This window comes from Arvicanthis niloticus, chromosome 14 (assembly GCF_011762505.2).
Source record: "Arvicanthis niloticus isolate mArvNil1 chromosome 14, mArvNil1.pat.X, whole genome shotgun sequence".
Taxonomy (NCBI): Eukaryota; Metazoa; Chordata; class Mammalia; order Rodentia; family Muridae; genus Arvicanthis; species Arvicanthis niloticus.
Window position 1 is genome coordinate 65349951 of NC_047671.1, and position 27269 is coordinate 65377219.

At 42.3% G+C, this 27269-nt stretch overlaps 1 protein-coding gene across 1 annotated transcript; it reads right to left on the reverse strand.

Moving 5' to 3' along the window:
- Positions 1-706: 706 nt before the first annotated feature.
- On the reverse strand, positions 707-27055 carry Mep1b (meprin A subunit beta). The gene is made up of 15 exons (XM_034518434.2): positions 26909-27055; positions 24482-24500; positions 23693-23743; positions 22995-23035; positions 19297-19375; positions 15781-15898; positions 13075-13253; positions 10990-11208; positions 10296-10448; positions 8439-8654; positions 5578-6021; positions 4181-4360; positions 3131-3263; positions 1915-2119; positions 707-870 (listed from the first exon to the last, which is right to left on the reverse strand). The coding sequence occupies exons 1-15, from the start codon at positions 26969-26971 to the stop codon at positions 856-858; spliced, it is 2115 nt and encodes a 704-aa protein (XP_034374325.1). The 5' UTR covers positions 26972-27055; the 3' UTR covers positions 707-855.
- Positions 27056-27269: the final 214 nt, after the last annotated feature.

The following is a 27269-nucleotide window of genomic DNA, read 5'->3' on the forward strand; positions in this document are numbered from 1 at the left end:
CAAATCTATGGAGGGCTGTGGCCTTATGCCAGGAGCCTGGTGCCTGGGAACAGCCAAAATGCCTACTGTTTTAGGGTATCTGGGGTTTCAAGCCTTAGCTCAACCAGGAGCAAGGCTGCCTTTCACAGTCCTACAGGAAGAAGGAAAGAAAGAAAGAAAGAAAGAAAGAGAGAGAGAGAAAGAGAGAGAGAGAGAGAGAGAGAGAGAACTATGAGTTCCTTTAAATTCCAGTATTGACCAGTGGAACTTTTATAAATGTTCTTTGGGATCCTTGGTAATGTTTAAGAATGTCAATTCTCCTAGGATTCCTCTGCCCCACACACTGAGTTAAAACCTTTCCTGGTGGCTTCAGTTTTACATTAAGCCAGGCTCAAGTGCCCCAAAGACCACAGCAGAAAATAAGAATGAAGACAGTTTGGAAGATCGTGTGAAGGTATCCCCAAAGGGCATCCCGCCATCCTTCTCTAACTTGGGACAGGAAAACACTGAAACAGCTGAGATTCCAGCCCAGGCTCCCTCCAACACTGTATTTTCTGTGATGATTCTGGGTAATTGCTGTGAGGTCTAATATTTTGTCCCTAATGGAAGGAATGATAATTTGGAAAGCTCTCTCTATTTTTCTCCCTTTCGCTGACAGTTTTATGCATGTAGACTAGAAAGTCCTAAACTGTGGAGAGAAGCAGGGGAGGGAGAGAGATCACCAATTTGATTTTACCAAAATAGTGATTTATTACACATTCAGCTATTTACAGAGATGATCTGGTTTGGGATTCTGTGAATGTCACACAGCTTGGGTGAAATATTCTTCACAACAGAAGGTCTCTTTTCGTTTCACCTGCTGGCATGAGTTAATACTCAAAACGCATGTTGCTGAAAGGAGAAAGGACAATTGATGACATAATTCCTAAATATAAAAGATGGGTCACAATGCAACAGTCTGGTTTTCAAATGAAGTCCCCAACACAGGTCCTGGCATCACTCCCAACTGACATGCAGCACCTGCTCTGTCCTGGGGAAGTTGTTCCAGCCCTTGTGTCTTGAGTTTCTCACATGCAAAACATGGTAAGGGCTCAGAAGGGTGAGCATCCAGTTCAAGATCTACACTGGAGCTGCAAGATCTGTTCTTGATGCAAAGATGAAGGAAAATGCAGTGGACGTCTCATACCTGACAATATATTTAATGACTCGGAGTGTCATTGAGACATCATGTTTGTGTTTTACCCACTCAGTATTCTTGCCATGTTCCCTGTGACATCATGTTGGCATACGTGTGCACTCAGAGTCCCTGCCATGTTCCTGGCATGCTGGTAGTGTCCCCCTCTATTGACTTAGCCTTGTCTCTTTGTTTTTCTTTCATTACTTCTGACTTGAGTCACCTGTGTCCAGTCCAGCTGCCCCATGCCCAAATATCCACTTCAGAACCTATTGTCTAGGACCCATGTTGTCATTTAGAATTTCATCTGAGGCAAAACTTTAAACCTTTCATATGAAAAAAAAAATTGTCTTGGTGATTGTTACTCCAGAAGAAGCCAGAATTCACTGGCACTTTTTTTAAGGGAGGCATTTCCCCAAACATACTTCTACCCACCTCCTGAGCCCAGCCACCCCAAGATCTTCAGAGCAAAGACATTTATAAACCATGGCGCCTTGGCTAGGGAGATGGAGGCTTGCAGGAGATATCAGCTGTGTGGTTCAGCTATGAGGGTCACCCCAGAGAAGCATGAACAACCAGATACCAGAGTCTGCCCCTCTAACAAGCTTCTACATATGCTGAGTTAAGTCTCACAGATTTACAGTGGTGATAATGGGCGTGCAAAGAGACGCAACCCAGTTAAACGTTAAAAAAAGATGTGTGTAAAAATGGCCCAGCTCCCCTTCATGTAATTGCGTAACCAAACGGTACGCTCAACTTACGTTTTCTAGATTCATGGCTGCTGCATTTGCACTAGCCTTCTTACGATATCTCCTCCGGGTGCAGTAGACGCTGACAAGAGTGATGATGAGCATCACGGCAAACACAGTGACCGTGGAAGAGACAGCGATGACAATAGTGTCTCGGGTGGACCCTCTCGTCTCACACCTTTTGCCCATGTACCACCAGTCTTCCCCTGCAGGACACCTGCAGGAAGAGATATTCTGTCACTTAGAGTGTCATTGATGGGTGACATCTGTGAATATCATCACTTAGGGCCCCGTCACCTCTAGTATATTTGAACACTGACAGTCGCTGACATGCATAGCTATTTGTCCCACAACCACCTGAAGATATGAGACTAACATCAGGTGAGGCAGGGAAGAGGGACCGGGGGCGTATGACAATTAGTCTGACATCGGAACAGCAGCTGGGGGAGCAGGGAGAAAACTAGCTGAGGGGATTGGGTTCACCACTGTGAGCTCCACACCTTGACTAAAGACATAGCACTTCAACATATGTGACTAGAAAATGGGGAACAGCAGAGTCAAGGGACAAGACCGCTGTGAGGATTTAATGATAAGTAATGTAATAAGCTATATAATTCAGGCAATTAAGTTGTAGTGCGCTATTTCTTCATGAGTCATTGTTTTGGTGGCTAGCCGAAGTCCCAAACTGAGATCAAAAGAGTAACTGCTGGACAGTTTTATGTCCGCTTGACATAAGCTGGAGTCACTGGAGAGGAAAGAAACCTCAATTAAGAAAATGCCTCCATAAGATTGGGCTGCGGGCAAGCCTGTAGGGCACCTTCTTAATTAGTTATTGATGCGAGATTGTCTAGCCCATTGTGGGTGTTGCCATCCTTGGGCTGGTGGTCCTGGATTCTGTAAGAAAGCAAGCCAAGCCAGCCTCAGGGAGCAAGCCAGTAAGCAGCACCCCTCCATGGCCTCTGCACCAGGTCCTGTCTCAAAGTGCCTGCCCTGTTTGAGTTCCTCTCCTGACTTCCTTCAATGAGAGACTATGAAGTGTAAGCCACATAAACCCTTTCCTCCCTCTGAATGTTGCTTTTGGCCATGGTGTTTCATCGCAGCAACAGAAGCCTGATTTGGACACTCAATCAATACCATCCATGTGAATTATCAGCATCTAATTCCCAGAAAGATAAAAGACGATCTCATGAGACAGTGAGGCAGTGGAGCCGCCCATGTGTGCCCTCACTTGCACTCAGGTCTGCCATCTTGGACAGTGCAGATGCCACCGTTCTGACATTCGACCTCAGAGCAGGCATTTTGGACAGTCGAGGTGGGGACTGGGTCTGGGACGGCTGCTGTAGAATTGAGGTGAGATATGTCTGCAGAGGGAGGAGAAAGCATGGTGGGGATCAGGCTTTTGCATTAATTGTCATTGGACACATAACACTCAAGAGTTGAGGCCTATGCAAAAGGTATGTAATCTTGATGATCTAGCAACACTTATGGGCAGTCAAACAAGGATCAGGCAAAGGTGGAGAGACGGCTATTAGCTGAGGACGTGACTTCACTCTCCAGAACCTGTGGTTTGTTTTTTAAAGCCATCTGAGGTAGTACATGTTTACAGTCTGAAAAAGTAAAGACAGGCAGATAATGGGCTGAGAGGCCAGTCCACCGAGCATCATCTCAAAGGGGGCTGGAGAGATGGCTCAGCTGCTCTTCCAGAGGACCTGAGTTCAATCAATTCCCAGCACCCACATGGCAGCTCACAACTGCCTATGACTCCAGTTCCAGGGGATCTGACACCCTCACACAGACATACATGCAGTCAAAATCAATGTACATTTTAAAAATAAAAATAAATAAATTATTAAAAATGAGACAATGGTGCCTGAGGCAGGCAGAGTTGTCCAATGATTTACACACATACACACACACACACACACACACACACCAAGAGGAGAGAACTGGAGTGACAACCACCATGCTTATCTCACAGATGGAGCTCTGAGAGGCACCTCATCAACCTCTTGCCCAGGGTCATGTAAGCTACCAGAGGTTTTCAGCCTAAAGATTTTCACTGTTATTCAAAAAATGTAGTCGATAAATGTTTGACTTCAGAACTTTTGATGGTTCAAATTAAACTGTTTCATATTTCTAATCATTCATATAAAAAATTACCATTATTGCCCATTTTCTTCCATGACCTCTAGCATAGCTTTAAAAAAAAAAAAGGCACTAAAAGAATATAGCAGTCAATCTCCACAACAAGAGGTGAACGCACGTAAAACTTCGATACCTTCAACAGTCAGTAAGACGTAAAGGTCGTCTCCTTTTATGAACTCTCTGCTCTTCAGCCTCTTGTGGGTTATGAAGACACTGGTTCCATAGCCTCTGCCTCTGCTATACTGAGTTCCATTAGGGAAAGAAGCCACCACTCCCACCTTGGAAGGCCTGTCCCAAAAATAGCTTCCATTATCTGAAAAAGCAATTGATGTTAGTGGGTTGAGCACTGTCACAGCTTTCGGCAAGAATGATCAACAGGTGGCGAGACACAATGAGGATGACGCTGAGGAGACTCAAGGGATGCTATTGACCTGTGGTGTATTCCCAGGCGAGTCGCTGGACCTTGTTCATTCACACTGCCCCACAGGAAGAGAGACTGCTTGCCAGTGGGGCCCCACTTCTAAACAACAAGTGGAAGACATCACACAGGTGCATATTGCCTATCACGAAAACCCTTCTGTCTGGTGGGATCGAGCCTCAACAGCCTTCTGAGCTGCAGTTGGGCCTTTTAAACTGAGTCAGAGTAGTAAGTTGCTGAGAGTTTTTAATATTGGCAAAGAACAATTTTTCTCATAAACTAAGTGTCATCCAGAGAAACATGCTGGAAAAGAATTCTCTCTATCAGATTCAGTCGCTATTTTTCCTAAGTCACTTCGATTCATCCTTGTCATTTATAAAATACATTTGGTGCCATTCTGCTTCCCATAATTCTATTTCTCCCTCTATTCAGTTTCCAGGAACAAAATATTATTGTAATTCCGGGTGTGATCATGTTTCTCTGGGTGATGGTTCTTTTTGAGACTTGGAATGCTGTCACCATCACTAAACCCTGTCAGAAGCATTGATGAGCCATCCACTTCCACACTGCTGCCACCAACTTCCCAGCATCTCCACTCTGACTGTAAGCTCTCACCTTAATAGCTGAGCTGTTTGCCACCATGCCACCATGTGACCAAGTCAGCACACGGGTGAGACACTCAACAGCAGAGGGACTCTCCCTCTCAACAGACTTCCATATTAACCTCTCCCAATTCTCTTAATGGATCTGTGGGGTTATTGATACTGCCTTGATTTAACAGCCAAGAACAGTGGAGCTTCAAGAACGTTTTGTTCTTCAAGATCTCAAAGCTAATGAGAAACAAATCTTGGGTATCTCAGCCCGAAAGTCAGCACTCCTAAACCAATAGTTAGAAATCAGAAATGCTTAGTTCTCAAGGTCCCAGACAGTAACAGTCTTCTACCTAGGGACTGCGTCTTCCACTAGCAAATCCTTTCCCTGAAGCTGAAAGCCTTCACTTTGAGGCTGAATACTCTCCAAGTAACCAACAGTGCAATCTCTCACTCCCAAATCATTCATTGCTCCTTGAACAACGATCATGACCCTAGCCATAAGGAACATAAGCCACGAACCATTGGTCATCGTTGGGTCTGTGGTTATACTTCGCTGGTTAGACATACGCTGTCGGATGTCAGGATTTTGATCCAAGAGTGTCATTGTGGCTTGTCGCCAAGGACACGGCCACTGTAATTGATCATCATTGGCACCGGAGATCAGGTGGAAATAAATTCCTACATTCGTCAAGGCTTCTATATACATGGAAATCTGAAAAGCGTAACCTTCAGGAGAATAAAATGGAGGACTGTAGACATTTATGTTCTGGCCACCAAGAAGCTGTGTGAAATTCTGTATGTGCCAGACATGGTGAGGACACCTTGTTTCTGAGAGATTGATGTCATCGATAGACAGACCACCTGATGATGCGTCAGGGCCTCCGAGTCCTTCAAACACCACTCGAAATTTTTCAGTCACTTTGAATGTTACATAGTAAAGTTGCCAGCTCCCAGTGGGTATTTCTGCAGAAAGAGTTCTTGTTTCAGGAACAATGAAGGACTATGAACTCTGTGCTGACATGCTCAGTGTTAAAGCTCTGACCTTCAAAACCAAATGATAGTCCCAGAACCTCTGATTCTTTTTTTTTATTAATTAATTTATTTATTCAATTTATATCCCAATCGCTGCCACCCCTCCTGGCTCCCTTTCACACAGTCCCTCCCCATCCTCCATCCCTTTCTCTTCTGAGAAGGAGGAGCCACCCCCCATCCTCCCAGGGATTCAAAGAAAGGTTTTCTTACCTCTTTATCCCGAGATCATTTATAAGATCATTGACTTAAGGGCGCTGCTGAGCTTAGACTGTTCCCTGAGATACTTAATGTTTGCATATCTGCTCCTCAGATAACTCACCCTTTCTCAGAGGGGTAATCACCCAGTTCCTGAGTGCTACGTGTCTGTTTACCAGTTACCTGGCATTCTGTACTGGTTTAACAGTTGAGCCCAGTATTAACACCTGTGACTTACTGATACTCAGACAATTACTTCTTTAATATAACTTAGCTGAAACATTCAAACGTCTGCTGAATTTTAGCAGTATTAAACAGGAATCTACAAACACAGGAATACCATATCCTGTTGGCATCTAGTGACTTGAGGCATCATGTATTTACTTGAGAGTGGTGACCCCCTCTTTCCTACCACCCTTTCCTTTCCTGTCTCGTACATCTGGCCCACTGCATATGAGAGACTTTTCCTGCTCATTTAAGCAGAAAATTAGAGGACCAGTCTCTTTTTTTCTGTCATCCAGTAACAGTCAAACTGCCATATCCCCTCCTTCAACAAGAAACAGTACGTGAAAAGTCTTCAGAAGCCCTCATGACAACAGGAGACAAAAATCATGCCAAAATGTCAGTTAACATACACTGCCTGAAAACTTAACTATATCAACATTTAATGAGAATTGAAATTGCCTTGATATAAAGTATAAATATTCAGATTACAGAAAATGCTGCTCTACATGGATAGATTACAGACAGAACAACAACCTTCCATCTACATTTGAAGGTTTCGCTTCATTATGGTCATTCCTACCCATGAAGTCCAGAAGGGCTGATATGCAGGTTCCTGAGAGTCTTATGTTACTGTCTTCTCGTGACAGAGCCACAGGTTGCTAAGGGGACAGATCTCCATTCCAAACCCAGACAATGACATATGGTTACCTTAAAATTTTCATTAATATACATATTAATGCATAAATGTATACTAACAAAAGATATATAGTTTTAATAGCTAATATAATTTCATATAAATATATATGCACAATGCATGCATATTCTTTGTGAGATTAAAAACCTCACTATTCGTAAGTGTTCATGGACATAAGCAGCACCTGTTTCTCAGATGCTTTCCTGAATGGAGGTGCTGTGACATACAAGGCAGTGTGGATTCACTTCATAATGTGTTTGATTTTGTCATTAAATTAAGGGGTCAGTGTGAACAACAAGAAAAGTAGTCAGTTTCCTGTGATGGTGGTTAATCATGAGTGTCAACTTGGTGGAATTTAGAATCACCATGGAGACCAGCCCCTGTGCATTCTGTGAGAGATTTTCTAGATTAGGTCAATTGAAATGGAAAGACCCATCCTAAATGTGGGTGGCATCAATGCCCAGGCTAGACCAATGCCCAGGCTAGGGTCCTGGACTGCATCCAAAGGAGAAAAGGAGTCAACCACCACCATTGGTCTGTATGCTTCCTGGCTACAGATACAATGTGACCAGCTGCCTCACCCCTTCCCTGCCATGATGGACTGGTCCCACAAACTGTGGCCCACAATAAGCCCTTCCTTCTTCATAACAAAGCAGAGAGTAACTAATACACTCCCGCATGCCTTCCTTCCCTGTCTGCTTTACTCTCTGACACTGGTTGATGTATAATGTGGACTCCCCCTCCACAGATACAGCTCCCACTGTGATAGTTCTTTCACATCACAGCAGAAGCCTTTATGGATTTACTTTTTATGCTGGAAGTTAGATAGAGTTCTTTTTCCATTGGAATGTCACTTTGGTAAAACTGGGCCACAGTGAGATAAAATGGGAAGTGCCAAGAGTGTTTCTTCAGGACAGACCAGGCCTCCCTGAGGCCAATCCTTACTTCATCCACTCCATACTTTGGTTTCTTTTAGCCACCAACCTTCTCCATGTTGCCCAGAGCTCACAGTGTGTTCTCATTACTTGTGGAGAACTCAAGTCCACGGTTCCAGAAACTGGCTGTGTTTTCTAAGTATTGCATAAAGGACCCTCATTTTAACTTCCTTATCAAGACAGATCAAGTTCTATTTGAAAGTCACATGTCAACAGCCTCTGCTCTGCTACAAGCTGCCACATCGAGTTCTGAGAACATCCCACCCTGAATCCAAACAACGGAAATGTGGGTACTGTACCTTTTATTTCTCTCTGAAGGGTTAAAACCCCATCCTGGTGGCCTGCAGTGTACTCCCGGGTGTAGATGTTCAGTTGGTCATTTCCACTTCCACTGTTGTACAGATAAAACTCCAAGCACTGAAACCCTCTTTTGGGGTACAGCACTCTGCTCTCCAGCACCGCTTTGGCCCCCTCATTCCCAGTGCTAGTGTTGAAATGCATGAAGAAGCCAGAGTCTGCTCAGAGCACACAAGCAGAAATAAGATATTAGGATTTCTAGCTCTGAGCACATGTCTTCCTTTAGTCTTTGCTTAATCCCTACCATACACAAATGCTATAGTCTGGCCGTGGCCCCCAAAGTTCATGCAGTTGAAATAACTTTCAAATTGATATGCTGACAGTACTTGGAAGTCAGACCTTTGGAGGAGATAAGGATACCATGAAGTCATAAGTAGGGTCCTCACCTAAGTATTTATGAGTATTTATGGCTTTATGAGTAGAAGGGACTTGAGCAAGCAGAAAGATTCCTGTGACCAGGTGGTGATGTCCCTCAACAGATGACAAGCAGACACTAGGCACTCTAATCTTAAACTTCTGTTTGGTTTCAGACCCCAGGACAAGAAACTGAGGTACATATTTTACATAACAAAAAAGACCTTGTGTCCAGGTTTTCCCAGCATCCCTCAGTCCCTACCTGGCATACCCTGTCCCCCCAACCCTGAACTTTCCTGCCCAGAAGTTCTTCCTTATATAATCCAAACATTTTGATCTTCTCTCTCTCTCTCTCTCTCTCTCTCTCTCTCTCTCTCTCTCTCTCTCTCTCTCTCTCTCTTCCCCACCACCGTACATGCTCTCTTTCTCTTCCCCCTCCTCTTTCTCCCTATTCATGACAATAAACCTGCCTTTATATATTTTAATATGGCTTGGATTGGCTTGTTTCAACGATGGAGAAATAACTTACCAACTTCCAAGTGTCAGTATTCAGACCCATAGGAAAGTGATATCTAAAGAAATTAAGTATCCAGTCTTGGATAATCAGTTATAGCAAAAAAAAAAAAAAAAAAAAAAAACAAACCACCAAACAACAACAAAAGACCCAAGCACGGTGTTGTACTGGGCATTAAGACACCGTTCTACAATCAGGGAGTTCATGAATGAGACATAGTGAGGTATCCTTTCTCTTACTATAGAAATTAGCTTCCAAGAAGAGAATAAAGTGAAAGTACCTAGGTTAGAGCTTCCTGTCTTCATTGTAGGTACCTCAAACTCACAATTATATGCAGCTATGGGTCTAGAACAGAGTAACTCAGAGCCCAGCAGTGCTCACTAGACTCTCCTACAGTCCGGGAAGTGACAGAAAAGGCAACACAGCCCCTCCAATCAGTCCTTCCAAGAGGTTCCTTCCTGTTCTGCTTTTGGTCCTCACAAAACCAAGCCTTTGATTTATAGAAAGAAAATCATTCTGAGTGAACAAAAGCAGAGAACCGGCAGGCACTCTCCCTTACAGTGATGAGGCCCATTCCTTTGGATAGACCGGATGTGTTTTCATTAGTAATTCTGATAGAGGGGATAAAGGGATGGCTCAGGGGTTAAGAGCATCTAATGCTCTTGCAAAAAGCTGGAATTCCATTCCAAAAACCCAAGTCAGGCAGCTTACAACTGCTTGTAACTCCAGAGGATCTAATGTCTCTGGCTGATAAGGGCATTTGCACTCACGTGTGCATATACCACTCACCCCACACTCTTACACATAATTTAAAATCATAAAAACAGATTATTTTAAAAACATATAATAAATCCGATAGGAATGAAAGATAAAACACCAGTCATTTGGACTGAACAAGATGGCTGGAGTCACTGATCATAAAACCTGTTACCTTTGCACTGGCCCATATTGGAGTGGTCATTCTCTGGACCACCGAGAACCTGTGAGACCCGCTGCCAGTCAGCAGTATCCCTGGAACTTTGGATCATGCCACAGATATTTTCCAATTCAAAATCACAGGAGTCCATAAAACTCAAGGAAGAAGCTGCAAAAGCAAGAAAGGAAAGAGCTGTGAGTGTTCACATACAGGACGACCTACCTGATAAAAGTGTTCACAGAACTACAAGGAACATCTGGCTGTAGGACCTGCCGACCAGTAGACACATGTCTGTCCACAGAGTCTTGAATGTGTGAATACCCAGTCCACATCTATTTTTAGAAACCTAAGTCAATATTCCTCCTGTTAGTCAAATCTTTATGCCACTGCAAGGTTATTTTGCCTCATTTATGGGACAACTGCATGTTTCATTCTAGCTTAAAAGGGGTTTGAATATAGAAACCATTTGCATTTGATTTAGTAGAACCTCAAAAATCTGCATGGGGTGCATTCTTACAAGGATTCAGGCTGTTTTACAAAGGCAAACTTTGTAAGAAGAAAGGTGTTGAAAATGTCTGGTAGATTGGGACCCAAGTGCTATTCTTTTCATCTAGCTTTCATAATCTTAGAAAACCCAAATGTATACAGAACATCCTTTTTTCCCATCAAGACAGAAGAAATAAGAGTCAGTTCAGTCCTCATCACATACTGCAGTTGTACAGCTGGTTCAGCTTCAAGAGGTCATAGTCACTGAAGTCCATTCGTTGGCCAATCACATCCTCGAAGTCTGAGATTCTTGTGATGATGGTGGACTCTGTTCCATTCTGGAAGGCGGTTTTACTATAGTGCATTACTGAGTTGTAGTCATACGGGACATTCAGGGAATCAGACACACTGTCATTGTAGATGTTGAAATTGTGTTCCCTGTCTGAATGTATTTTCAAAACTTTTGTTATCTTATGCTCTTAAAACTAAGGTGCTATTACTAAACACTGTTAACTGAAAAATACAAAATGTACTAGATCGAACTTTGTACACACTATCTACTGAATGTCAAGGGTTCCAGATACTCTTATCTTTGAACTTGACATCGTGCACAGTTATGGTAGAGACAGCCAAACTAACAAACACACTTGCACTTCAGGACAGTCAAAAGTCTACGGCTCTACCAACTGCTAATGGGAGGGGGAGTTCTACAAAGCAGTGTAGAAACATCCAGTCAGCACCCAGCACTGAGGAGGCTTAAAGTGCTTACAGCAGACTTCTCAGGGGAGTGGCAGGACTTTGGGGATTATGCTAAGATACTGATTACATGATCAAGAGTCATTAGAAAAGATGAACATAAGCTGATTGGTGGAGGCACAAGCCTTTAATCCCAGCACTCTGGAAGCAAGGGCAAGAGGCCTGTGAGTTTGAAGTCACCCTGGTCTACAAAGTGAGTTCCAGGATAGCCAGGGCTACACAGAGAAACCCTGTCTTGAAAAACAAAAATTAAAAACAAAAAGAAAGAGAGAGGGGGAGAGGAAGAAAGATAGAAAGAAAGAAAAGATGGGTATAGTTGAGGACTCCCAAGGTTACTATAATACTGTATACTCATTTAAATCACAGTGACTATAGTTCATGATTGTAGCTGCTTGTAATATGAATACTAATTAGGTTCCCCAAAAAACTGTTTGTACAAAAGGGCCTACATATAGCTTCTGGGAACCTGCCCCTAGTTGGTTCTCATTGGTAAATAAAGACACCAGCAGCTAATAGCTGGGCAGGACAGACAGAGGTGAGATTTTTAGGATTTCCCAGGCTTGGGGTCAGGAAGAGGAAGGAGGAGATCCACTATGAAGGGAGAATATGGAGGAGAGGAGAGATGCCAGGCCTGAGAATAATGCAGGAAAAAGAGGCACAGCTGCCACGTAAAAAAGCCAGGAGAACACAGCCCAAGAAGACTGCCCAACTGGGTCCAGGGCAGCCAAGGTAGAATATATAGAATTTAGTAATAACTCGGGATTATCGGCAGGAGGTTAGGCAGTGGCCCAGCTGTTGTGCTGCTTAAAGGCATATCAAAATATAAAGGCTGTGCATGTCTTTCATTCAAGAACATAAACCATTGAGACAGGGTTTATTTATTAATTATTTAATTCAACACATGGTAGGGTGTATATATATATATATATATATTGGGTGGGTTGTTTTTTTCGAGACAGGGTTTCTCTGTGTAGCCCTGGCTGTCCTGGAAGTCACTCTGTAGACCAGGCTGGCCTCAAACTCAGAAATCTGCCTGCCTCTGCCTCCCAAGTGCTGGGATTAAAGGTGTGGGCCACCACCACCCGACAGGGTATTATATATTTTAAATTGTAAATAAGTTAGTGTCTTTTCAACAAAGTGCCTTCTCACAAAAAAAAAAAAATGCTGAGTGAGGGCATGATGATTGAGTTTATTTTAAATTAAGCAATACCTGTGCTAATTATTTTATTAATGTGCACATAACAAAATATCACCTCATTACCCATAAATATATAAAATTACAATTGTAAATTTAAAATGTGCTTTTTTTGAGTTATCATGAGCTCCAAAGACAATCATTTTAAAACATTATGTATTTGAGTATATGTATTTAGAGAAGATACCAGGCTACTTAGTTACCTGTTATTGAACAATTGATTGTAACTTGATGTCAGATTAATTTGTAGACATGATGAAGTGAATCTGATCTCCAAAGTAACCCATTACCAGGCTGCTACTGATGCTTACCTGCTCAGAAAGTTGGCCTGTAATTAAGAATGTAAGAGAAACATACCTGCCAGAATCCTTTCCCAAACTATAGTGACATAATCATCCCGGTCAGCACGTGACTGCTCATGCCAGAATCCCAGGGCATGGAGGAACTCGTGTTGAACTGTTGCTATTCTGTCACAGTTTGTCCCGATGGACAACTCTTGCTTCCCAGCGTGAATGTTTCCCACTGAAGACCAGCACCTGATGCAGATTAGGAACAGGATGTTTGCCTCACTGTGGAGCTCACTTCTTTACCTCATGTGTCCTTCCCTTTGGAGTGGGGGACACACTGGATGATAACATTGAATTGCACTCTGTAAAGGAATTTCAATCCAGCAACATGGCTATTCTGGCTACCTGGCTAGAATGCAGACATGTTCTTATTATACCCCTTCAAGGTAAAGTTAGTTAGTAGAAGGAAGCAGCCATGTTTGAAAGTCATATTTAGTTAAGGGGAAGAATAAGGATGAGACAGAGAAAGATTTGACAGACGAGTCAGAGAAGGGAAGAACAGCATAGAAAAGAGAGGCTACTAAAGAGTGGTGCAGTGGGGAGAGAGTCAGTCAGCTGGGAGTCAGTGCCATGGGTGCAGTGGGGAGAGAGTCAGTCAGCTGGGAGTCAGTGCCATGAGTGCAGTGGAGAGTCAGTCAGTTGGGAGTCAGTGCCATGAGTGCAGTGGGGAGAGAGTCAGTCAGTTGGGAGTCAGTGCCTGAGTGCAGTGGGGAGAGAGTCAGTCAGTTGGGAGTCAGTGCCTGAGTGCAGTGGGGAGAGAGTCAATCAGTTGGGAGTCAGTGCCTGAGTGCAGTGGGAGAGAGTCAATCAGTTGGGAGTCAGTGCCTGAGTGCAGTGGGGAGAGAGTCAGTCAGTTGGGAGTCAGTGCCTGAGTGCAGTGGGGAGAGAGTCAGTCAGTTGGGAGTCAGTGCCATGAGTGCAGTGGGGAGAGAGTCAGTCAGTTGGGAGTCAGTGCCTGAGTGCAGTGGAGATCAGTTTATTCACAAGTTCATGCGGTTCAGTTCGGTGCAGGTCAGAAGAGACAGTTGAAGCCAGAGAATAAGAAGGAGGCAGATTAGAACAGATGGCCAGAGTTAGTTTGAGGACAAGCAGAGCATTTCAGTAAGAAGCTGAGAGAAGCCAGATTTAATCAGTCAGCTTGGAGAGGAATTTGAGCCAGAACATCTGAGTTGAACCAGCCAGCCAGAGTTCAGAAAGAACTAGAAAAGGTGAGCTTATTCAGCAGTAAGTCTCCGAGACAGCAATTACATTAAGTGAATAAAAGTTACTTTTATTTTTACAGCACTCAGCATAAAAAAAAACCTTATAAAACATAATTTTTATAGAATTTACCTCAGGACCATGTATTGTACAAGGACAAGTTATCCATGCTCATCTCTGGGAATTTCGACCTTTCTTTAGATGGGCAATGGTATGTCCTTCATCACAAATCATTTTGTTTTGTGTAATTTTATTGTTTATCTCTGCGTATGTGTATCTGGAGACAAGCATGGTTTACATGCTCTCAGAAGTCAGAAGTGGAATCCCCTGAAATTGAAATTGCAGGTGGTTATGAGCCACCCAATGTGGATGCTGGGGACAGAGTGTGGTTGCTCTGTAAGAACAACAGTTGAGTTTTCTCCTCAATTAGCAAACAAAAGTTTTATAAGGAGAGAAATTACTCAGAGTCATTGTGTTTCAGGTCAATGACATTGCTACCTTTCAAGTAATAAGACTTGCTCAGTTAAAATGAACTCACACACAATCTACAGTGCATTTTATTTGAAGAGAGAATAAAGGGTACTATGTTGTAAATGAGATGAAATCCACAAGGCTATGGAGTAAATGGCATCAGTTCGTGCTTACTATATGTTGACACTGGCAGTCTGGTTGTGTGTATGAAAACATTTTCTATTTTCTTATTTATTTTAATGTATGTGTATCTGTGTTTACATGTTTATGCAGGTGTACATGCATGTGGTGACCAGATGGAATGTCTTCCTCAGTTGTCTTCCACCTTACCTTTTGAGACACAGTCTTTTACAGAGACTGAAACTCAGTAATTTGGTTAGGCTGCCTAACCGGTGAAGTCCAGGAACTTGTCTCTATCTCCACAGAATGAAAACCTGTTTCACACAGCTGTTTGGTTTTTTGTTTGTTTGTTTTCACATAGGGTTTGGAATCTAAACTCAGGCAGTCTTCGTGTTTATGCAACAAGAATTTCAGCAACTAAGACATCTCCCCAGCACCAGGTTGGCTGCCTTTTCCTCCCTTCTTTCCTTCCTCCCTTTCTTCCTCCCTTCTTTCCTCCCTTCCTTCTTCCCTTCTTCCCTTCCTTCCTTCCTTCCTTCCTTCCTTTCTTCCTCCCTCCTTCCCTCCCTCCCTCCCTTCCTTCCTTCCTTCCTTCCTTCCTTCCTTCCTTCCTTCCTTCCTTCCTTCCTTCTTTCCTTTTTCTCTTTCTCCCCCTTCCCCCTCCTGCCCCTCCTCTTGGTTATCCCCTACTCTTTCCTTCTTATAGCACTGTGAACCTACCCCAGGGGCCTACACATACTGGGCAGGCCATCTACTACTGTAAAAAACATTATTTTATGGCCAGAGAAACCAGGTTTAAAGGTCAGACTCTACATATAAATAGCAAAGGAATTTGTCACCCCACCCCAAAGTCAAGCTCGACCTTGGACTGTTGCTTGGAGGAACAATAATCTCAGAACCTTCGCAGGCCAACCTTCGAACTTACCCACTGCCCTTGAATACTGATATATAGTTAGCTTCTCCAGACCAAGGCTTGAAGTCAATGCACGTTTTAAGGCGATAGCGCTCGAACGCATTGAGGATAACTCCTTTAGCATTCATTTCTGACAGAAGACAAGAGTGTTCTGTGAGATCTCTGTTTCTTTTATTTAAAAAAATATTTGTTTATTCATTTTTGATTTTTCAAGACAGCTTTACATGCCCTTAAAATAGGACAGGATGCTATGGCTTCCACATGACTAGCTTGGAGCAGGGTATGAATGGGACCTGTTAGTAAAACTTCCAGAGGAGAATTTCTGTCCTGTACTGAACCATTGTGAGAACCAAGCAGAATGTGTATAAAAGTATCACAAAATGTAGAGACCTCTACCAAGTTAAGTTGTCCATTTACCTCGTGTCTTTACTACCACAGGTTTTGGCTAACTTTGGGTCATTTATAGAAAGTTTGACCTGGGTCATGTGAATAACCCTTGGTATCTCAAGAATAAAGAATGTTCCAGAACATCCCAGAATCTCACCAAACAGTGATGCGATTCCTGGAACCCACATGGTGGAGAGGGCCTCTGACTCCTACACACAGTGGGATACATGTGCATACACACCATACAGGAATAATGTGATTTAAAAGGAGACATGCAGTACACTTAGTGAAAGAAACAGGAAAAACTACATCACCATAGTTACAGTGATGTAAAAGTCTCTTTATCTGAATGGGAGGATCTATGCTGAATTCTTATGCTCTCACATTTTCTCAGCAGTTGTTTGGCAACTCTGGGCTGCATCTTGGCCATCCGCTCACTTGATATCTTCTTCTTGGTCATTCACTAAGAGTCATGTCTATGAAGTACTGTGATGTGTGTGATGTGTCTGATGTGCGTGTGATGGCTACACACATGCCAGGTGAACATCTCCAACATGAGCTACATGCCCAGCCCAGGAAATGATTTGTTCTTTAGGAGACGTTATTTTTTATATTTCCCTCAAATGTATCTTTCAGATTGATGTGTTTCATAGGCATGAACTGCTTCTCCAGTCCACAGAGAAAATGAGCTTGTTACAGGTGAGCTGGGCTGCTTTGTGTTCTTGGTGTGTCTCTCTGTTGTCTCTATATGTCTGTCTCTCTGACAGTGTCTGTCTCTATCTCTCTCTCTGTCTCTCTGTATATCCTACTGTCCTGTCTGTTTCTGTTTCTCTTTGTCTCTTTGTCTCTTTGTCTCTCTGTCTCTCTGTCTCTCTGTCTCTCTCTGCCTCTCTCTGTGTCTCGCTCTCTCTTTGTCTCTCTCTCTTTCTCTCCTATATAGGCTCAGGCCTCAGGCTCAGGATCACCCTGCCTTTCCTTCTGGAGGACTACCAGAGTTACAAGTGTGTTCCCTTACTCCTAGCTCATAACTAATTTCTACTGTACAAAAAGTTTTCTCAGTTATTGTTAGATTCTTTTTTACTTCACCCATTTCTCTCTCTCTCTCTCTCTCTCTCTCTCTCTCTCTCTCTCTCTCTCTTTCTCTGTGTGTGTGTGTGTGTGTGTGTGTGCACGCGCACGCGCATGTGTGGGTGCACGTGTGTACATGTACCTGTGTGTATGCACGTGTGTGTATGCACGTGTGTATATGTGTAGTGTGTGTATGCACATGTGTATATGTGTAGTGTGTGTATGCACATGTGTATATGTGTAGTGTGTGTGCACGTGTGTATATGTGTAGTGTGTGTGCACGTGTGTATATGTGTAGTGTGTGTGTGCACGTGTGTATATGTGTAGTGTGTGTGTGCACGTGTGTATATGTGTAGTGTGTGTGTGCACGTGTGTATATGTGTAGTGTGTGTGTGCACGTGTGTATATGTGTAGTGTGTGTGTGCACGTGTGTATATGTGTAGTGTGTGTGTGCACGTGTGTGTGATATCAGAACTCATCTTCCATTGCTCTCCTACCTTAATCATTAAGGGAAGGTCTCTCAAGCAAACTCAGAACTTTCCCATATGGCTAGTCTCCATGGCCAGCTTGCTCTGGGTTTCCTTATCTCAAAGAAGGATGGAATTACAGCTGGCTCCCCAACACACATAGCATTTATGTGGGTTCTGAATTCACATCCTCATGCTTGCCATCTCCCCAACACTCTTCTGACTTTTTAATAATTTAATACTAAATTAAAAATTATTTATTTCCAGAAAAAAATAAAAGATAATGAGCTCTTGTTAACATCTGGACTTGGCAAAATAAAATGCTGACAAGCTGCTATTTCTGTAAATGGTTGTTCTGTGCGCTTTACTCCTGTTCACATCCTGTGCTGGCCGAGGGCTGGGGAGGTGGCTCTTGTGCTGTTTTTCTAGAGGACTGGAATTTAGTCCCTAGGACCCTCAGCAATGACTCAACCACTCTGGGGAATTCGGTGTCTCTTCTGGCCTCTGCAGGTACTGCACACGTGTATTTGCTCGCTACATGTGCACATATATACATAACTAAAAGCAATAAAAATCTTTTTTAAAACCCTTTCCAGTCTGGGAGTGATCAGTGTTATTCCATCTGCCTAATGTCCCAGGCCCTAGATTCTATCAGCAGCTCTGAAATAAATAAATAAATGCTTAAACATGGGGAATTGATGCTTTAAAAAAAAAAGTATCAACAATGGAGAGATGGCTTAGTGGTTAAGAGTGTGCATTGTGTGGCACACACCTTTAATCCCAGCACTTGGGAGGCAGAGGCAGGCGGATCTCTGAGTTCGAGGCCAGCCTGGTCTACAGAGTTAGTTCCAGGATAGCCAGGGCTACACAGAGAAACCCTGTCTCAAAAAACCAAAAAAAAAAAAAAAAAAAAAAAAAAAAGTGTGCATTGCTCTTCTAGAGGACCAAACTTGGGTTCCCTGTGCCATGTCAGGTGGCAGACACCGACTGTAACTCTGGCTCCAGGGTACACATCCTCGTCTCTGAGTACCACAGACACTGTACTCATGTCCCCCCGACACACACATACACACATATACACATGCACACACATATATACACACTCATGTACTCTCACACACACATACATATACACATCCATATATACACACTTACACATACATACACACACACATACATATACTCACACAGAAGGAGAAAAAAAGAGACCATACACACACATACACAAAGAAGGGGGAATGGGGGGGGGGGGACAAGGAAGGAGATAGAATATGAATTAAAACAGCAATAAAATCTAGAACAAACCTTATTAAAACCAAGAATGCTTCCCTAATCTTTATGTCCTTAGCATTCAACACAAAGTAAGTTCTCCATCAAAGTCGACTGAATTGATTTTATATTGGTCAAAACCAACATATATTCAGTCATAGATGTTTAAAATCTTTTAATTCTGCATTTTGCTTATTTTTTAAAGTAAATTTATATGGCCATACAGATGAACAACAGCAACAATAAGAAGCCTTAACACCACATAGGTCATTCTTGTAAACATTGGTCCTGTCATCTCAAGAACGCGGTAACTGCAGAAACTCCAAGATGTACTAACCCAAGCTGTCTTCTAGAACATATGGAATGGTATGTGGCCATCTGTAGTGGTCTCCAATGATAGAATTCCTCCCATGTGCCTGTCAAAAATAAGTGTGAAAAGAATAAGTTAAGTGAACTAGACAAAGCTAATCAATAATCAGTCTGGAAATAAGTGAAGTTTACAGTTCTTCCTGCTAACTCAAACTAATGGAGCATGTGTCTAAATTTCCACCATAACTTAATAAAATTTACAGATGGAAATAACTAATTACTTAGAGTTAAAGATGGAAATAACTAATTAACATAGAGTTAAAGAAGAAATGGTACTCAAAAAAAGATTGTTGGAAAATGGCACTGTGAAGACTGGTAGATGTTTAGATATTAAAAAACACATAAGAATGGGCTGTCAACACCTCCACAGCTAAGACTGTTTGTTGCTCTTGAACAGCATCTAAGTCCAGTTCTCACCCCCTCCATCAGCAGCTCACAACCACAGTACACACACAGCATCCATAACTCCATGCATATGGTACCCATAAGCTCATGCAGGCTCACACACATAAATTCATGTAGGCACACACACACACATATACATATGGTAAACATAAACTCATTCAGACTCCCACACACATACACACACACACAGCATGCACGTAGTACACATAGACTCATGTAGGCACACACACGTGGTATACATAGACTCAGTCAGGCTCATACAAGCACAATATACATGTGGTACATATAAACTCATACAGGCTTCCAGACACACAGCATGCATGTGATACACATAAGCTCACACATGCTCACACATGCTCGCACATGCTCACACATGCATACAAACAAACAAACAAACAAACAAACAGGAGGGAAGTGATAACTAAACCAAACCTTAAAAATCTGAATCTCAGAGGAGAAAAAAATCAGACATAAGATAAATGAGAAGCTACAAATTTTCTGGAGGAGAAGCCTGGAGAAATGACTCAGCTGTTAAGAGCATTTGCTGCCCTTGCAGAAGACCCAGTTTAGTTCCCAGCACCCACATGGTGCCTTAGAACCCCCAGTAACTACAGTTTCAAGGGATCCAATGACCTCTATGGATCCAGTGGCCCCCAGAAACACACATGGTGTACAGAGACACGTGAAAGCAAAACACTCATACACGTAAGATTAAAAATAGATAAATAAAATATTTCTAAAGGCATCCTAATTTATAATAGAAAACAAGTAATATAATTTTTAATGCATCTACCCTAGCAACACAATAAATGTTATTCCAAAGAACAGAACCACCTGGGTGGTAAATGCAACAAGGTCCTCAGACTGTCTCAGCAGGTGCTTTACCTGAGTCACTGCCTCAGCCCACAGTCACCTATTTAAAGAATGACTTTACTACAGGAAGTGGGTTTCAGGGTAGAAAATATTATGGAGAAGGAAATGCAATATTTGAAACAGAAGGACGAATTGGAAGACTATTGCAAGCATAGAGGGAACCAATGACAGGGCTTGAATGCTGGGGAAAGTGACTGAGCCAAAACTGCTGGGGAGAGGCTGGCAGGGGACACTAATGGACTGGGAGAGGTTAGGGATAGGCCAGGAGCAAAGGGGACTCCTGAAGTTGTTATGGATTTCCTTGAGGGGAAATTTGTGAAGCAGTGACAGGCAGCTAGAAAGGAAGGCTCTAGGGAAGGGTCGGTGCACACCCAGATTGGCTGTATCTTGTAGACATTCACATACAGTGTGCAAATGGAGACTAGGGCTGGGGGGGGGGAGGCAGGACGAGAGTGACCCACTTACATATCTAGTTCAGAGGTGGCACATGAAGCCATAGCTCAGGTGAGATGGAGAAGCAGTGAGAAAGGGGCCAGGACCAGAAGGAAGCCTTCAGATGGCAACTTCCTCCCTATTCCCTTCCTTCTCTCCTTCCCTACCTCTTATCCTCTACCCCTACACCCCCCATCTCTTCCTGTCATCCCTTCCCTTCCCTCCTCTCCCCTCTCCCCTCCTTTCTTCATCCCTCTGGGTTTTTTCCTTTCCTCTCCCTCTCTTTTTCTCTTCCCTTCCCTCTCTTTTCTTCCCCTACCCTTCACTTTCCCTCCCTCCCTTCTCCTCTCTTTGTCTTCTCTTCCTCTTCTGCTCCCTTCCCCCCTCCTTCTTTTTGTACTATTAGAATCAAACCCACGCAAGAGCCTCAGTTTTGCACTGTATCCCCAGCTTCTCTTTGACATTTTAACTTGAGTTTGGGTCTTTCTGTGTAGCCCAGGCTGGCTTTGAACCTGTGGCTCTCCTACCTTGACCACCTGAGCAGGTGAGATTACAGGTCTGAGCATCAAGTATAACTCATAGCTCTATCTCTTCAAGGAGGATTTGAGAGGTGAGCCTCTGATGTGTGGAGGGCAAGGAGGAATCACAGAGTGTGTTGGAAAAAATAGAAGTTTGGAGAGCAGAAAGCCCTACTGGATAAAGTCTGTGTCCAAGGGTGTGTGTATTTTAAATTATGAAAGATCTTGTTAATTTGTCTATTTTTAAGTTTACATAAACTTCTACAATATAACAATTATAAATGCATTTATGCATCTCTGACTCCATCACCTACAAAAGAAGAGTAAATTCATAAAAGTTTAAAAATCTGGAAAATGAAAAAATATACCTTGATTTTCTTTTTAAAAAGTGCTTAAGACACTGAACTTGCCAGGCAGTTCCAGGACAGGCAAGGCTACACAGAGAAACCCTGTCTTGAAAAACAAAAACAAAAACAAAAAAAAAAAAAAGAAAGAAAAGAAAAAGACACTGAACTCTTGTTTGGGTGGTTGGATTGTTCTGCTTTTTGAGACAGGGTGTCACTGTGTAGCCCTGGATGGCCTGGAATTCACCATGCAGACAAAGCTGGCCTCACACTCAGAGATCCATCTGCTTCTGCCTCCCAAGTGCTGGGATTAAAGGCATATGACAGAACACAATGTCCAATAAACTTTTAAATCCTCTTAATCCACATATACATCTGCACATGTGTTCTTCTGTGTGTCATGATGGCTAGATCAGAATCAGCACTCAAGGAACTGGTTTAGGAGAACCCTTTCTTGATGTCATTATTTATAACTGATTTCAGGTGGAAAGTAAAATAATAATTAATAATAATAATAATGTGGTATTCTATTATGCAATATATTTATATATAAATATATTTTATGTTATATGTAATAACATAATAATATATAGCAATAATGATTATATATTACTATAATTATATATTTTATATAATATATTCTATGTTATAGAATATATTTAATATATAATGTATTCAATGTATAATACCAAATATTATATAATATATTATAATTATAATAAATAATAATAATTAACAATAATAAAAGCCTAAGTTATTGGATATATTTATAAATTCAGTTTTGGTTTACTTCAACTAGATGAAATCAGTGAAGCTCTGTTTTTAAACAAAAATTTTCCTTATTGCTGCAATAGTAAAAAAATCATTCAGAGCACCACATACGAGTTAAAAGATATTGGATTTCACCACACAGACACCTAAGCAACGGAGGATGAAGACATATGAGTCCTTCCAGGACAGTGTGCACTCTGAATTCATGCCACTGGGCTGCTGCACCTTCTGAAAGAGCACCTCAGCCAGCAGCCCATGCCCATGGTACTCAGTACTCACAGTCGGCTCTCAGGATCTATCACGCAAGCATCAATGTAACTCACCTCAAGTCTGATGTCTCCCTCAAAAAGGTCCAGTCCCAAATCTAAGAGAAGAATTGAGATAAGCCATGTTATTACATTGGCTTCCTATGCAGCATAATAAATGATGTTTTGAAAATTCTTAGGTGAGAGGGACTCACAAGGCCCACCTCTAAGGATTTGTACTCAGTTTAATGGTTTCTTGGGGGTGAGAGAGACATTGTCTCCAGGGCTGTAGCCACTGCTATGCAGCACTAAGTAGCGCATGCTCTTGTAAATGGCTCCTCAGCCAGCTTTTGTAAGTAACGGTGATGGGAGGATGGAGCTTGATGAAAGTTTGGGGGAACTGGAGGAGACAGAGAGGGTAATGGGTGAATGTGATCAAACACATTATATACTTGCATGAAAATGCCATAACGAACACCATTATATATAAGTAAAACATAATAAGAAAAAAAGTTAAAGGGGGCCCTGAAAGATAGATCTACCAGGAAAAGGTGCCTGTCACCAAGCCTTGACAACCAGAGTTTGATCCCTGAGAACCCATATGGTGGGGAAAGAGAACCCACTCCCACAAGTTGTCCTCTGACTTCTACATATGTAGTGTGTCACACGTGCTCGCATGTGTACACACACACACACACACACACACACCGACAGACACACACAAATAATTAAAATATTTTAAATGTTATAATAAAAAAGAATGAAGAGCTACAAACCTTCATTGATATCAAATATGTCTTGATCAAGTCCCCCATCTATGTCTTTGACTGAAATTACAAAAAAACATATTGAACATTATGTTCATGAAAGGAAAAAGAATCTGATTAATCACACGATCAGAAAGAAATAGGCTTTTGCCTCAGATTATCATTTAGCTTGCATTAATTAATTGATGGGGACTCTAATTGATGGACTGTCCTGTGAGCCAGATTGGGGACTGGACAGGGGACTTTTGAATGTGTGCTCTCCACTCCTTTGAGTGTCAGATGACTTTAGGAGGAAGACACTCACTCCGCATGTCAGCAAACATAGCTTGGGAGGCAGAAAACTAACTAGAAAATGAAAGTCTAAAACTGTCCCACCCAGAAAGCCGCTGTAGTGGCCTTTCTTGTACTTCTGTTTTTCTGATGGGCAGATGGGTCCTGAACAGCCAGTGTTGGTGCTGGAGCAATGTCTTAGCGGTTAAAAACACTGGCTGTTCTTCCAGAATACCCAGTTCAATTTGCAACACCCATATAGCAGCTCACAGTTATCCATAGCTCCAGGGGACCCGACACCCTCATACAGAAATAAGGAAAGATAAATAAATCATTTTTTAAAAGCCAGTGTTTGATCAAAATTCATCACACTGTTGCTTGGGTTCTGCATCTGCTGCCACGCCTTCCACTGGGCGGAAGTACACGTTCACCTTCACTCAGCGGAAGTACACCTTTATGGCATCTGCTCCTTTGATTTGGCATGCAACTTTCTGGCACTGTCTAGAGCAAAACTCAAAATAGACTTACCAAACTTTTCTGGAGCTGGCTGGGAAACAAACACCGGGGGAAAAAAGGTATTATTACAAGGCTCATGGTATAAATGACATTTTTGACTCCAACTTTGGATCCCTTTGATAATCATGTTTAAAGATTTTTTTAAATGTATTTATGTGGTATCTGTATGTGGTGGACAGAGGAAAACTTGCAGTAGTCAGTTCTAGTCAGTTCTCTCTCTGTACCGTGTGAGTCCTGGGATTGAACTCAGATCACGAAGCTCAATGGTTAGTGTTGAATCACCTGCTGAGCTGTCTCAGTGGCCCCAATTTTGTATTTTTTTTTTAATACCGGGTCTCTCTGTAGTTCAAGCTGGAACTCGCTTTGCGGTCTAGGCTAACCTTGAACTTGATACAGTCCTGCTCTTTCAGCCTCCCAAGTGCTGGAGTGACAAGTGTGAGCCACAGTGGTTCTAAGTTACACCCAGACAGTTCTTTTTATTAATAAGATATACTACTTTCTTCCACACATCCCAGACAAACGAGCTGGAGGTTACATAACATTTTGACCAGACAGATTATTTTTCTGTTGTAGAGAAACTGAATCTTCCTGTTAAATGGATTTAAAGATAGAGAAAAAAATAATCAACTTCAAAGTTTGAAAAGAAGGCAATACACACAACTGCAGCCCTCCTGAAAGCACTCACTTTACACATGACCTCCTGTGAGACTCGGGGATCAGTGCTCTCTTATCCCCAGTCAATGGCAGGAGCTTTACCTAGCACCTCACTGTAATCGTGTTCACCATTGTGCCTCAACCAGGACTCCACATTTGAAAACAATGCCAAATGTCTAAGCAAAATACCAATGAGTAGATTTTTGTGAGTTTTTTTTTTTTAATGGATCGTAAACAAATTATTGAGTTACATGCCCAGTAAGGAGAAAAATCGAATCAACATAGGAAATTTAATTTGGGGGTGGGGTATGCACAGGGGCATATACGTGTGCGATTGCTTCAGAAATCAACAAGTGCCATTCTTCATTCTACTTTATTTTTGACACAAAGTCTGTCACTGGGCCCCAGGGCTCGCCAGTTAGGCCTCAAGGAGCCCTTGTCTCTGCCTCCCCAGAACTGCCATTACAAGCACATGCCTTCAGACCTGGCTTTTTATATGTGTTCTGGAAATCAAACTGGAGTCTTCATGCCTGAACTGGCAAGCACTTTACTGAAGGCAATCCCCTCAGGTTCTCTGAGAAGTTTCTTAATCAGTGTAATCTAGAGAGAAGTCAGCAGAACTGGTAGACAATCTGTGTGTTATGCCTGGGTTCTCTAAATTTAAGGCAATTTACTTCATGGTCCTGAATCTCAAATGGTCTGTGTGATCTGTGTGACTAGGTCACCACCTGATTTGGTTGAGTAGCAAGAGTTATATGACACCATGGCAAAACATGCTGTAAAAATGTAATGCTGTTTCACACAGGTGTAAAGTACAATTGTATTTAAAAAAAAAAAAGAAAGAAAGAAAGAAAGAAAGGAAAAAAAAGCTAACAGCGGAGGTAAAGAAAACTAAACTAACAAGTTGTGGGGCGGTGAGGTGGGAGTGGGTGGGTGGGAGGGGAGCATCCTCATTGAAGAAGGGGAGAGGGGATGGGAGAGGGGGGCTCCAGAAGGGAAACAAGGAAAGGGATAATATTTGAAATATAAATACATAAAATATCCAATAATAATAAAAAAAGATGTGGGGATGAAACAACTGGTCAGATGAGTACCATTGTTTTGACAGCAAGCATCCTAGTTTTCTCATATGATAACCACACAGCACACATTCACAGATGACCCCATCACCTGCAGAAAGAGATTTACAAGTATCTACTCCGAATCCCAGTTAAACACTTGTAAAAGGGCCACTTCGAATCTGCAGTCCGCTACCTATCTGTACGCCATCAGCTCAATACAATGTATTTTAAGTTCCAACTAAAGGGTTTCTTCAGCCATTAGAAATCTCATATAAGGCCTTGAGTTAGCTTAGGGTACAAACTACCGAGCACTGCTGGAAGATTAGTTTAGACTGGCAAAGATGCAGAAGAGAAACTCCATATTGCTAAACTTTGTCGACGTGGACATTGCTTGCCTCTGATGTTCGTCAAGTTACTCTAGTTCCCATCAGTATGTCACTCAGCAATAAAAATGGCTTTCAAGACTTGCGTTCAATGTCTTATCAAAAGAAAACCTGTCACACAACAGTGAAGCAGAAAGGAAAATGTAATTTTCTGTAACAATCTCTGGACCTCTCTGGCAGAGTGACCTTTGATAAACCAATACTCTGCCAGCCCCTATCTACCAGGAAGGGTACTCATTTAAGACCAACGTTTTGAATTATGTAAAACAAAACACAAGCAAACAACTATCACCCAATGATTGATATTGATGAGCCCCCAATTTTTCTGATAATTTTCTTACCAAGCCGGAAGCTAGGAGAAATGTGGCAAAAACCAGAAACCAAGGGCGATGCCCGGCATCCATACTGTGGCTTCCAGATGAAAGTTGCAAGCTATGAGAGTCATGGCAGAGCTGACTTTTAAAAGCTAAACATCATAACTTCCGGCCTTTGATCTTAATGTTAATGATCCATCTCTCAAGTCATCTCACTGCTGTAGTAACTTCCAATCAAGGAGGTAAAGTCCAGGGTTGCTAACACACCTCTCCCCTTCCACCCCCGCTCTTTACTGGGCCAACATTGAATGGCTAAAACTTGTCACTGAGACATATTCTCTGATGTATACATATTGCTTCCCAATATTACTAACACTGCTTCATACTA